Source organism: Schistocerca serialis, chromosome 1 (assembly GCF_023864345.2).
Source record: "Schistocerca serialis cubense isolate TAMUIC-IGC-003099 chromosome 1, iqSchSeri2.2, whole genome shotgun sequence".
In the NCBI taxonomy this organism is placed as follows: Eukaryota; Metazoa; Arthropoda; class Insecta; order Orthoptera; family Acrididae; genus Schistocerca; species Schistocerca serialis.
Genome location: NC_064638.1, coordinates 240,316,374 through 240,330,928, shown reverse-complemented (window position 1 = coordinate 240,330,928; position 14,555 = coordinate 240,316,374). Strand labels below are relative to the sequence as shown.

The window sequence follows — 14,555 nt, the reverse complement described above, 5'->3', positions numbered from 1 at the left end:
AGAATGCATAATGTTCGCTTATGTGACGGCTGTCCATCTGTTCCCTGTATTGGTGACAACAATAATCGTTTCCAGAATGAATATTCTGTTGAGTGTGCACTGACAATTCCTGGCAGACTAAAACTGTGTGCCGGACTTGCACTCGATCATGGGACCTTTGCCTTTCGTGGGCAAGTGCTCTACTGACTGAGGTACCCAAACAGGCCTCCTGACCTGTCTTCACAGTTTTACTTCCGCCGTACCCCATCTTATACCTTCTTAATTGGATCGAAGTTCCCCTGCATACCTTGCGGGACTAGCACTCCCAAAAGAAAGAACATGGTTTAGCCACAGCTTGGAAGACTGTTCACACAGTACATTTTCATTCCGTAGTACAATGTGCACTGTTTGATGCGTTCTGGCAGGTTAAAACTGCGTGCCGGACCGGGATACGAACCTGAGACCTGCGTCTTTTGCGGGCAAGTGCTTTATCGTATGAGCTACCAAATAGCTCCTCACGATCAACCCTCACGGCTTTGTTTCCACCTGTGCCTCATGTTCTGTCTTTCAGATCAGCGCACACTACGCTGTAGTGTTCAGGAAACAATCCACCAGGCTGTGGCTAAGCTTTGCGGCAATGCTCGGTGAATACCAGGGGCAGATGCTACAAGAAAGTCGTTGTGTAATACTGAGACTTTTACTCTAAAAATTCTGTAGGGCACGTACCAAGAGAAGCCAAGCAACATATTAATCATCCTGAATATATCTACTGTAGTGACCACCAAATTTGAGCCCATACTGAAGGGAACACAAATGGAGCGAAATTATCTTCCGCCACACACCACAGAGTAAGTAAGACAGTAGATGGACATGTAAAATATACGAGTTGGTAACTCTACGTTGCAAATTTCTTTTCTTTTAACATTTTCTTGCGAGACCGTTTTGTTGTGGTCAGACAATATTTAAGAGGTACTGGATGCAGTGGAACGGACTTGATGGTTTCAGGAATCACTGTGTGGTATAGTTGCACGTCAGTCTGCTTCACATTTTAGCTGTTACACCAAGTGCTGTTCCTGTACGAGTAGATGAAATAGAAATTGCCACTCCAAAACTGGACGTAAGAGCCTTGCTGCCAGAATATCGTATTGCCAGTGTGGTAAACAAATGATGCAAACTAGGTATTATGATGAAACATAGAAATTTCCGTCATGTGCCGCGTTCTCTGCGCTGTCTGTTGCAGCGGACCCCCTGGCGCGCATCGAGCGACCCACGCCGTCGTCTGCCTTCGTGCGCTGGTCGCCCACCGAGCAGGAGCAGCGGCAGCGGGGCAAGGAGGGCGTCTCCGGCCAGCTGGTGGTGCGCTACGACGTGGACCGCTACGCCAGCCCCAACCAAATACTCGTGAGTCTCCACGAAACACCTCACTGCTCCCCCAACAACACACATTCGCAGCTGTGAATATGTACCCATCGAGTACAAATGAAGGTCAGATTCATCTCCATCATAATAAAACCACAAAATATCGTGCTATCATTAGATACTGTTTCACAAATGCAGCAAGTGAACTGATGTCGTGCCGGTGGAATTAAGATGAGTAAAATTTAGGGCGCAAAATGTATGTGTGAAATTAGTGTGCAAAACTGCGGGAAAGGACAGCACTGAAATAGATAGGAAACAACTAAATTATTGAAATATTGTTACAGAAGAGAGGGACTTAGTATCCGTATGCCAGTATTGAAGAAACACATATGATGTTTTATTTGACTATAGGCCAAAAATGATTATAGAAACCAATAACTTAAATTGGATATAAAATAACTTGAAGTACGTCATTTGTAAGTGATAAAAAATTGTTCAAATGGCTCTAAGCACTATGGGACTTAGCATTTGAGGTCATCAGTCCCCTAGACTTAGAACTACTTAAACCTAATTAACCTAAGGACATCACACACATTCATGCATGAGGCAGGATTCGAACCTTCGACCGTAGCAGGAATGCGGTTAAAGACTGAAGCGCCTAGAACCGCTCGGCCGCAATGGCCGGCTCGTAAGTGATAAAATTGGGAGGGAGAAAGGGAAGGGTGTAAGTGAAATGGGAGATAAGTATGGAGAGGAAAGGGAAGGGAAATTTAATTAGTTACAGTGCAAATGTCATAATAAATTCCTAGAAAAAATCCACAGAACATATACCAAAGTAATTATAAAATACAATAAAGATGTATCCAGAACATTAGGAATTACGTAATGCGCGGTCTACAGTGATGACCGACATATAATCTCACACAAAAGGAAGGTAAAAGTCCCAATTAAAATTGTTTTATGCTCTGACATTTCGGTGCCGGAGCAATAGTACCATTTTCATGGGAGGAAGAAAGCTAGCTTTGCGTCATATTTATCCCATAAACATATAATTCATCCTAATACACAGTCTCATAAAGGTATACAGGGTTGAAGTTATGCAGACAGTATACGTTGCTAAACTAAATACTTTGACGTACCTAACTAAGGGCAAGACACGAATATTTCATTTTTTACTGGTACAGTATATTTTGTTGCCAACTTAAGTTCATACAAGTTATATAAAATGGGCGACGCAGTTTCAGTGCATAAATCTCAACATAATTTGTTGACTGAACCGAACAGTGGGTTGAAAATCATTGCACTCATTGTTTGTGATGGGATGTGACTGATGTTCCATCAGTACTCTCCACGCTATATTCTTCGAAACATGCATTTCATGGGCAAGTTGAGGAGTGCTTATTGATGAATCTATTGCCACGCTGTGGCAATTTTGTCGTCAGTCGATTTGACTAATGCAACTTCTACAGACGACGAGGTGCCGTTCATATGTCTGTGCAAATAGGGCAATACAGTCAACAAATATTATCAGGAGCGCATACATACAAATATTATACTTACTGGAGTAATTACAAATGTTTATCTACAAAAAGTTAATTTACTCAATAATGCAAATATTCAACTCTCATGTGGCCATTATACAAAATTAGTCGTACTCTTTTCCAGTGCACATTCACTGATTAGGTTTAAATGATGGCGAATATCTGCTCCCGAGCGTAGTCTCTGCTCCGTGGCAGTCTTGCATTATCGCTGGGCTGCTGATTTCCCGTCGGAATCGTCGGCGGCGAGTGTGATGATTCTTTTGGTAGGGAGGTCGATTCTCCTTAGTAGGAGAGCTTCGATAGAACTGCTGAGATCAACGTAACTCGGATTATGTCCTGGTGTACACAGTGATGTACTTGTAACAGGTGGCCGCTGATATACCGCTCATGTCAGGATGGTATCAAGTGGGCATCTGGGGTATTTCTCCTACAGGTAAAATGATAAATGCCATGATTCAGGGAAAAAATGGGTTTTATTCCAAAGAACTACCACTAAGGGATGCAATGCTCATGAAAACTGGCTACGGCCGCCGGGTGAACCGCCTATGGTACGGTAAGAGCAATAGGGAGGACTGGTGGACGGGTTGTACACACTTGTGAGAAGCGACACTTGTGAGAACCTGGAATGTGGCGCCACTTGTGAGAAATCCGGGTTGCTAAGAGACCGGCACAGAGTGTGTCGCAAATGCTGCGCCACTACCTACTCGGCCACTACCTGCTGCCGCTTGGTGTGACTGAGCGCTCGACTTGTGCCGGCCCGGGCAGCTGCCGAGGGACATTCACACTCTTCCAGTGCAGCCAGGTTACATTATTTCAGAGTTTTTTGGGCAAGTAAGAATAGCCTTAGTCAAATTAGAAATCGGAGCTGCTTTTGCCCCCACGATATCATGTCAACCATTAGCCGTAGCACAGTTATGCGTAAGAGCTTTTTCATTGGAATTTTTGTTCTGATTAATCTTACATAGGTCATAATTTTCGCTCAACCTCATACTTAACTATATATTTTACAGAAACTATAGAAACCGAAAACATTTTCCACCTTTCAACCCCCCACCCAAATTTGATGTGGCAACCTTTTAACTTATATTAACAGGAGCTAACTATAGAATTTAGCTCTCGGTAGAAATTTTTTCTTTAATTATTTCGAAATAAACCTCAATTTTCCCGTACCAAGCAGGGAAGTGTACTGAGGTCTAATGTGAGTCCTGCTAGCAGTTAGCGTTAAGGAATGCAATTTATGTATTGAAACAAGATGTATTCATCGTCCACTCAAGCAGACATTGTTTCTAAAATTCTCTGCACAAAAATGCTGATTGTGATTGTTAGAAAAGTTATGGCTTGTCAGACTTCGTTAGTGAATCTTTTACAATTTGCAAGAGACATGTAGCCGACTTTGTGTCGTTTCCAGGGAACACCACGAGGAGGTAGTCTCTCTTCGTCCCGCATTATATTTATTTACAATATTTGCAGGATAATTATTTATTTACAATTTTTACAATAGGGCTATTGGCGTGAACTTAGCCCCTTTTCAATATTCACAAGTGTTGCTGTAGGTTCAGCCATTTCCTTTTCATTGTAATTTCTGTGCATAGGGCACGCAAGTAAGAAATGATTTTATATTGCCGTCAACTTGGAGTCTTGTAAGTGTATTAGAAACTATCTCATCTGTCTTAATTGCGGACTTCTTTCTTATTTTCCCACCTAGATTTAAAACTAGTCGGTCAAATTTGTGCCCATGTTATTCTGCGTCTTCTCTGAGAATTTTTACTAAGGAGTAAAACTTGGAGTCTTGTAAGGGTCTTAGAAACTATCTCATCTGTCTTTATTGCGGACTTCTTTCTTATTTTCCGACTTAGATTTAAAACTAGTCGGTCAAATTTGTGCCCATGATATTCTGCGTCTTCTCTGAGAATATTTACTAAGGAGTAAAAATTTGGATGAACCTTCGAAATCAATGTATTTATCCTCCGAGTCCATCCTTCTGAAACATTGTTGGTGCGGTGACGCCTTCCCGCGCAGTTCCATATATCTCTTGGCATGTCTTCATTATACAGCCATCCAGGCATTGTTTAACAAAATAGTCGTAAAAATCCTGCAGTTTTTCATTATCTGGCGTGCTCTCCTGAATGCATAGCCACCCATAGTCTAACATGTCCAGGGGAATGTGAGCCAAAGCGGAACACAATCTTATGTGAAAACGAATTTCTTCGTTTTCCTTGTAGGCAGCAACAAGGCCGCAATTCTGCACTTGCTTCCACAAGCACTGATTGAACTGGTAGTTGCAGCCATCAATCTTTGCATCAGGAATCAAATGTGCTACTGATTGGATGACTGCAGCTTCAAAAACCATCATGATAGCTTTAGGACCCCATCCAGGAACGGTTGCTCTTAACAGCTGTGAAAAATCGATCGTACGTTTCTCGCTTTTTATTGGGTAGCAAGGCGCACACGGTTGGAACTGTGCTTGTTTCCTCCTCAGAACTAGAAATATCGGCATGAACAATAAATAATTGTCAAAACTGTTGCTGGAGCTTTTGAACGCTCCATCAACAAAGAACTAATTGCAGTCTGTTAAATAGGATTTTCCCCTTTCGCTGGCGAACACCAACATCCTGTCATTTGGCCCTCTGTCGTCATCTGCAAGTAAAAATTTGCTCCCATCATTCATTACCAAATGATGTGCTTGCAGAAATATTCCTGCAGCATCGGTCGGATCTTGTGTAGATCCCGCGCTTTTTGCCTGATGCGTTGCAGCGATCGTTTTGCACTCCTGTGTGACGGCAGTGATGTGACGATGCAGTACTGAACTGTGGTGCACTACCTGTTTGGTGTCCCTGTAGACCTCCCGCTACCTGTTCGGCCGGGTCTCCTCACAAATGTCGCTCCTCACAACAGTCGCTCCTCACAACTGTCGCAACCCCCTGGTGGACACGTACAGAGGTAAGGACGCTCGCAGGCAAGAACGCGACCCTCTTGCGTACCTCACATGGCGGCACCCCGTCCTCCAATTGACGTGTTTGTGGGAGCCAGCCACAAGTGCTGCGGAGTAGTTTACGTAACAGCCCACGGCACTGCCTAAGTTAAAATGATGAAAGTAGAACACAGTAGAAAATTTTTACCGTTTTTACTCGTTATCATGTACAATGCATCATAGTTCCTGTTGTGCTGGTGACATACATAATTTGTCGTTCGAATTTATAGTGGTTTCGCTCCGCCTGGAGAGTGGGCTGCCCCGTGTTACCTTCGTGGCTAGAGGGAAGGCTAGCCTGCGGCGTAGTTGCGACCATACGACTCGCAGTCACAATACGCACTATTTCCTCAAAAAGCAATTAGTTTTATAGAAACTTATCTTGTTCTCTTTGGTTTGGATGTTCAGTTTCTTCATCCATATAAGTCTGCGGTGATGAATTACCTCTAATTATAGTGATGCCTGTCGCGAATAGTTAGCTTTGTGTACTCTTTCAGTTTTCCGGGTACCACATCCCGCAACGTTGAACACATGTCTGGTAGTCCCTGTAATGAGTACTTCTCAGCCTTCTATAAACGGTCATGAAGAGTAAACAGTGGTTAACTCCACTTCGAACGCCCCACACACTGCTATATAAGCAACTCAATAACTAGTGCCCTACACACATTGCTCGTTCAAAACCTCGTACTGCCTTAAATATTCACTTCTTAACGCAGGGTAAATATTCCAAAACTACTGGCAGGAGTGTTTCAGGCCTTGCAAGCATTCTATTTCGAGGAGTTTCGACATACTAATCTCGGATCACTCGAAACTAACACCTGAGAAACGGTTTAGCTCACTACTTTTGCGTTTTGTGTTTGTACGCAACTTAGAAGCTGGATCTATTTAGCACCAGACGGAATCGTCACAACACTAAAAAATAAGGGAATTTTGTATTATCAAGAAAATTGGAGGGCATACATGAATCCGTACTTTGACAACCTGTAACTGATCACTATCTCACAAAATAAGTTATCCTTTTGTAGGCAATGTGAGGTGAAAAGGCGACCAAAAGTGTAACGCAAAATTATTTCTGATTCTCTCTCTCTGTGTCTCTCTCTCTCTCTCTCTCTCTCTCTCTCTCTCTCTCTCTCTCTCTCTCTCCTCCCTCTCTCTAATTGCGTGGCGTGTTTCACAAGTCATGTGGAACGTGATGTGATCGCAATGGAGCAGTTGAGTGCACAATCTTTATCGGAGTTTAATTAAAGATCCTGTTATGTAAAGACACCAAAAACTGTAACACAATTTTACTTAAATGAGCAAAACTATCACACAAATCTGTAAGCACTTTTAAAACTGCATCTTCGATCTGATGAACTAAATGTCCACAGCCTTGTAGACAATCAGTTGTCAACTTCAATAATTCAGAAGATGTTATCATACGAATTGAACGTGATGATAACTGCCACTAAGAGGTGTCTTTTTCTTTTTTTCTTTTTTTTAAGTAAGCCAGGTTTTCTCACCGTGATCTACTGGTCAGCAAATGTATGTGTACATGGCAATGGCTTTAATTTAGTGTGCGTGGGGCAGGTGACGTCTGTGCTTTTCTGCTTTTCCTACTGCTGTAGCGAATACGGTTCAGTTCATTATGAAGGGTTACCACAACAGGAACGAAAGAAGTGAGTCTCCAATAAACAGAGAGAGAGATATCCGTTTTGCACGTGGGATACTTGGTCGCCCATCTACATTTATTAATAATGCTGACATACACCAAACAGCTCACAAGAAGCTGACAGTGTTATTAAGTCTGTAATTCACAAGTCCCTACGAAAAGCTACAGGGCTGCCGTGATACATTCATCTGCCTGATAATTTGTTAGACTAGAGTATGTATCCCGACACTGATATTTCCACTGATAATACCTTCTGTACCTACATGTCCATAAGGTAGTATTCTAGAATATGTCCTATGTGAATACGCTATTCCATCTGATTTTTGTACTCAGTAGCTCAGTAGACAATTGGCTACGGATGCATCTAACTCTGAAGTTGGCAACGTAACATACATAAAAAGAAATCTATTATAAAACTGAATAATTGTTTGAATACCACTGTAATTTCCTAGGCCTGGTGCCATTGGAGGTGCTATTCCGTTTTCTGTCTCCAGTCTTTGAACCAACTTTTTCATATAGCTATAGGGGGACAGAGCCACTTGCACTCCGAAGAAGCGTGCAATTTGGCATTCACCGTTACTCACATAAACATCGCCAAAGACGAAAGAAGTGATAATGACAATTAAAACTCCTAGGACAGTCCAGGGATCGAACCTGTGGACCCGTGTCGTGGCACTTCACCACTGAGCCGCAGAACCATCACATTGTACATACAAACAGCCATGCCGTCTCCCGTGCAGTGGCCAGTTGCCTTAGGTTTCTCGGTTGAGGATCCATGGTGCGAACAGCCCGATCGAGATGGTCCCACAGATTCTGGATTGGGTTTAAATCCGGGAAGTTTGGTGGCCAGAGGAGTACGACAAACTCATCTGTGCGAATGCCACGAAAACATTGCCCAGACCATAACGCTCCCTCTTCCTTTGCTTTCAGACGTTTCAAGCCGTACACGCTAATGGATGTCCGTCCTATGGAACATAAAATGTGATTCATCTGAAAAGGGCACCTGTCATCACTTATTGAGCGTCATGTTGCTGTACTGGTGTGCAAATTCCAGCCCTCGCCGCCAAAGAATGGATGCATGATCCAGGCGCCATCTGTGATGTCTCATATGCAGCAACGTTCGCTGAACAGAGGTTGAGGTTGGTAGCTTCTTGGTTCATCTGAGGGCTTCTTGTTCGAAGGTTGCACATCTGTTCACCCGTACACATCTCCGCAGCCTTCATTCAAAAAGTAAGAAAGCGCAAGCTGAACATTTAACAGAGTGTTTACTTGTGTAACTACAGGGTGTTCGGAAATTCCCATTACAAGCTTGTAGGACCGCTAGACGGGAGCGATTACATAAAATTTTCAATAGGAACCGTGCCGTTTGCGTTCTACCACGTATTCAGTTCAGATGTTCAGCTCATCCACTTCTACTTGAGAAAATGATTTAGGCGTGACACTGTACAATTATTAGGTAACAATTGGAAATCAAACAACGAAACATCTGTTTAGCACTTTTTTCATATTACGACGTAAGCAGTACGTGTTTACATTTGTCCAAAAGAGAAAAATAATGAAGCACACTGTACTTACAGAGAAGTCTATCCATCCTTCACCATATCGTCTGTGGACATGTTTTTGAAACGCGATTGAGAAGTGAGGTGCTGCCACATCACGCTGAAACCACATTTCCTGACGGACAGTGACACAGCTTCCAAGAAAGCGTCCAATACGTTCTGTAGGAGGACCAGGTATGCAGGACCAGTTTTTTGAGTGGAAGAAACTATTCCCCAACCATATGACCCTCCGAGATATCTGCCCACACGTTAATACCAAATCAGTGCTGAAACCCCTAAACATGAGTGGCTCCAGTGTTTCATCTGCCCAGACAAGGCTGTTAAATTCAGAAGTCGCTTTTTTTTTCTTTTTTTGGTCATCAGTCTACTGACTGGTTTGATATGCGGCCCGCCACGAATTCCTTTCCTGTGCTAACCTCTTCATCTCAGAGTAGCACTTGCAACCTACGTCCTCAATTATCTGCTTGACATATTCCAATCTCTGTCTTCCTCTACAGTTTTTGCCCTTTACAGCTCGCTCTAGTACCATGGAAGTCATTCCCTCATGTCTTAGCAGATGTCCTATCATCGTGTCCCTTCTCCTTATCAGTGTTTTCCACATATTCCTTTCCTCTCCGATTCTGCGTAGAACCTCCTCATTCCTTACCTTATCAGTCCAACTAATTTTCAACATTCGTCTATAGCACCACATCTCAAATGCTTCGATTCTCTTCTGTTCCGGTTTTCCCACAGTCCATGTTTCACTACCATACAATGCTGTACTCCATACGCACATCCTCAGAAATTTCTTCCTCAAATTAAGGCCTTTTTTACCATAGCGAGTCTGCTTTTGATGACCTCCTTGCTCTGTCCGTCATTGGTTATTTTACTGCCTAGGTAGCAGAATTCCTTAACTTCATTGACTTCGTAACCATCAATCCTGATGTTAAGTTTCTCGCTGTTCTCATTTCTACTACTTCTGATAACCTTTGTCTATCTCCGATTTACTCTCAAACCATACTGTGTACTTATTAGACTGTTCATTCCGTTCAGCAGATCATTTAATTCTTCTTCACTTTCACTCAGGATAGCAATGTCATCAGCGAATCGTGTCATTGATTTCCTTTCAGCTTGTATTTTAATACCACTCCTGAACCTTTCTTTTATTTCCATCATTGCTTCCTCGATGTACAGATTGAAGAGTAGGGGCGAAAGGCTACAGCTTTGTCTTACACCCTTCTTAATACGAGCACTTCGTTCTTGATCATCCACTCTTATTATTCCCTCTTGGTTGTTGTACATATTGTATACGACCCGTCTCTCCCTATAGCTTACCCCTACTTTTTTCAGAATCTCGAACACCTTGCACCATTTTATATTGTCGAACGCTTTTTCCAGGTCGACAAATCCTATGAAAGTGTCTTGATATTTCTTTAGCCTTCCTTCCATTATTAGCCGTAACGTCAGAATTGCCTCTCTCGTCCCTTTACTTTTCCTAAAGCCAAACTGATCGTCACCTAGCGCATTCTTAATTTTCTTTTCCATTCTTCTGTATATTATTCTTGTAAGCAGCTTCGATGCATGAGCTCTTAAGCTGATTGTGCGATAATTCTCGCACTTGTCAGCTCTTACTGTCTTCGGAATTGTGTAGATGATGCTTTTCCGAAAGTCAGATGGTATATCGCCAGACTCATATATTCTACACACCAACGTGAATAGTCGTTTTGTTGCCACTTCCCCCAATGATTTTAGAAATTCTGATGGAATGTTATCTATCCCTTCTGCCTTATTTGACCGTAAGTCCTCCAAAGCTCTTTTAAATTCTGATTCTAGTACTGGATCAACTATCTCTTCTAAATCGACTTCTGTTTCTTCTTCTATCACATCAGACAAATCTTCACCTTCATAGAGGCTTTCAATGTATTCTTTCCACCTATCTGCTCTCTCCTCTGCATTTAAAAGTGGAATTCCCGTTGCACTCTTAATGTTACCACCGTTGCTTTTAATGTCACCAAAGGTTGTTTTCACTTTCCTGTATGCTGAGTCTGTCCTTCCGACAATCATATCTTTTTCGATGTCCTCACATTTTTCCTGCAGCCATTTCGTCTTAGCTTCCCTGCACTTCCTATTTATTTCGTTCCTCAGCGACTTGTATTTCTGTATTCCTGATTTTCCAGGAACATGTTTGTACTTCCTCCTTTCATCAATCAACTGAAGTATTTCTTCTGTTACCCATGGTTTCTTCGCAGCTACCTTCTTTGTACCTATGTTTTCCTTCCGAACTTCTGTGATGGCCCTTTTTAGAGATGTCCATTCCTTTTCAACTGTACTGCCTACTGCGCTATTCCTTATTGCTGTATCTATAGCGATAGAGAACTTCAAACGTATCTCGTCAGTCGCTAGTGAACTTATATTCACCTGGGTACAGAACTCGATGTGGAAACAGGGGTTCGTCGATGCAGATGTGTAGGAACCACGTGCGGTAGGCAAAGCGTTGTGGAAAATCGGCTGGACCCATAGTGTGTAGCCTTTTTAATTTGCACGGATGTAATTGTTACTCACGCAGAACGACCCAAACGACACTGTGACTAACACCCATAGTACGCGCAGTTGTTCGAGTTCTTGTTGAAGTGTTCTTTTCACTGTGATGCAGTAAATCTTCTTTCAATTCGGGCCTGCAGCGTTGTCGTCGAGCACCTCACGGTGAAGGTACCTGTTTCTCGATGCCGCTCCGTAACGCGGACAAAAAGTTTGTGCGATAGGGCTTTGCGGAAAACATTCGAGATACAACCGATTAGCAACTCTTCCGATACCTCAACTTCGCCATACTCAAGTAGCGTGCCAGTGTATTCCGAAAACGTGTACCAAATGATGTTTACTACATCGGAGACATCGTGCAGCAAGACAGGAGTTAAGTGGTATCAGGCGGCCGTCTGACGTAGTACATCTCATCCTGTCTACCCCATTGCATACGAGGGCAAGCGACGCTGAGACTTTTCTCATTCCCTCAGCAGACGAGGACGCATTACACACACCTGAACTGAAATCATCGTCGGAGATGAATTTCTGCTCAAAATATTATCTACTCACTCCCCTCCACAAGTCTTAGTTTTTGGAAACTAAGACTTAGATTCCAAATATCCCGTATAATAACAAACCAGTCAATGATATTATATAAATATAGTTACAAAGATAATATGCTCAGGACAACTATTCACACACATCCTCTCCACCCTTGTCGACCTCCAGAATGACGACCGGCTGGACTCACCTGGTAACATCTCTTTTTATACAGGGTAATGAGGACAACGGTTCAAGGTAGCCCGTCTCCAACTTTCGGTAGTTCTTTAGCTCTGTTGCACATGTGGCGGTGAAGTACTGTACATCCTCTTGAAGGACAATGCAAATTAATAAAATAATAAAAAGGTTGTGGATGACGTAACAAGTAGAAATTCGTGTATAAGAGGTAATTATTTATTAATAATTGACACGTTATCTTTTACATAATACAATGAGGCTATGCTCAGTCGTCTATCTTGAGAAGCTCTGTAGTTCGTTAACGCACTCAACAAAGTTCAGTGTTCGTAAATATGTTAAGTTCGAATTTTTACCTTTAGGTCTATTACGTCTTCAATAGTTACCCGTGATGGATGCGAAATGGACATTAATCTTGCTAAGTATTCTTGGTCCAGAACTGGCTTCGACTGAAATATTCGACAATTAATTATCTCATAAATATTTTTATATTTTATATTGTATAAATTGCATGTAAACTATACAAAATACTGTTCCATTCTCTCATACAAATCAAGAAAGTCGTACAGCTCAGACAAGTTTCATCACAACAAGAGAAAAGACCATATCAGAAAGGTAACAGAAAGAGATCGTAAAGATTCGCTTTTTCATTTCCACTAGTAACTGTCTGATAGTTTTAATGATTCCACCGTATCTGTTATTTAAAATCGCAACTATGTTTCTCTAATGTATACGTGCTTCGTCTTACAGATTTTTAGGGTGACCTTTTTTCACAAACTTTTACTCACCAACTAAATAATATCACTTATCTCTAGTCCGGACCTCCAGTGGTTGCCAGTGTGCTTAACTTGATGGAAGGTCTGAAGACGCAATAAATACTCTTTGCTCTACCACTTCCTAAATTCGTCGGTTATTTTCTGGACCATCTTAAATTTCTTTACCAAATCTATTGTTTTTGCTGGCTCGAGGACCGTGGGTAGAATGATAAGCCTTCCTCCCACGGAGAAATGAACTTGGGTAAGCACTTGGCCCACAGTTTGTATGATGGGTCTTGAATTGAGGACAGCTTCTGTGTTCGCAATTATAGTTTGTAGGCCTTCCTCGTCCATGCTGCAACGCCCCAGTAACTCGCGGAAGCTTCGTTTAATCGAGTCAACCATCAGCTCCGACCATCCTCCCCACCAAGCCACTCGTGGCACTATGAACTTCCATTTGATACGTTGTTTTATAACGAACTAGCATGTCTTGTCAGCAGAGCCATACGTCTGGTAGCTCCCGGTTGGCTGGATGTGAAGTTTGGACGTTGCCATCTCGACAAATAAACCGTTGGAAGGCTAGTAAGATACGGTCCATTGTCTAGTTGGTTGTATGTTTTAAATGGACCGCTCTAGTTACAGCACAGGTGATTAACATGACATAACAATGATTTATAGTGATGCCTGATTTTGAGTGTAGGGCCCCGAGAAATTAATTCTAAAAACTTCAAAGGGCTTGAGAGGTTTCACTCCCTAGCTCGTAATAGCCCTTCTTTCTGTTGGCCAGCGATGCAACTGCAAGTGTACAGGGAAGATGACTACGTAGAAGCGTTATGATCATACGATGGGCTTGTAGTAGCCACAAAGTTTCTCTTAGTTATAACAGAATCACTCGTACTCCAAGATGTTGATTGTTATGTGTGTACATGATCAGAAGGTTGGTGAAGTGACGGCTTCCTTCTACAATAATGAGTGACGTTCTTCGATAGACGCCTCAGCGTGTTGCAAGCAACCACCTAAACGTAATATCTCACCATAAATATAGGTTAAAACATTTTATCTTAGACGTGCTAGGAAGTGGAAGACCTTTGCATAGAGTGATGATTTTTGATGAGAACCATTATTCCTGAGAGTTTTAATCCGATAAAGACGAGATTCTGATATCTCTTCTGCAGTAAAGTCTTCGCACGTGCCTGTTTTTCGAAGGAGTTTTCTTTTGAAGCGAAGCACGTAAGCAGTAATTCGTAATAATTTCCAGTAAGAGCTGAATCTGTTTACGTCTGTGAGTGATCGTGGAACCCGAATGACTGAAGTCTGAGGAGTTTTATCTAACTTCCTAGCTCCAAATAAAATTTTACGTACCAAGTTGCGTGATGAATGCTCGGCTATAAATTAGGATATAGTGATGGCCATGGTGGACCATATCACTAGATGTCCAGTATTCGCAATCTCTGAGGTGTGAATCCTCTTGAAACTAAATTAGCTGTGTTGTCTTCGCCTGGACAGTGT

At 42.3% G+C, this 14,555-nt stretch overlaps 1 protein-coding gene across 1 annotated transcript in view; it reads left to right on the top strand.

Moving 5' to 3' along the window:
* Positions 1-14,555, top strand: part of LOC126466722 (inter-alpha-trypsin inhibitor heavy chain H4-like) — a 210,487-nt gene that overhangs the window by 75,455 nt on the left and 120,477 nt on the right. Inside the window, exon 6 of the mRNA XM_050096404.1 lies at positions 1,220-1,380. Coding sequence (XP_049952361.1) covers positions 1,220-1,380 — 161 coding nt within the window. The remainder of the gene's footprint in view (positions 1-1,219; positions 1,381-14,555) is intronic.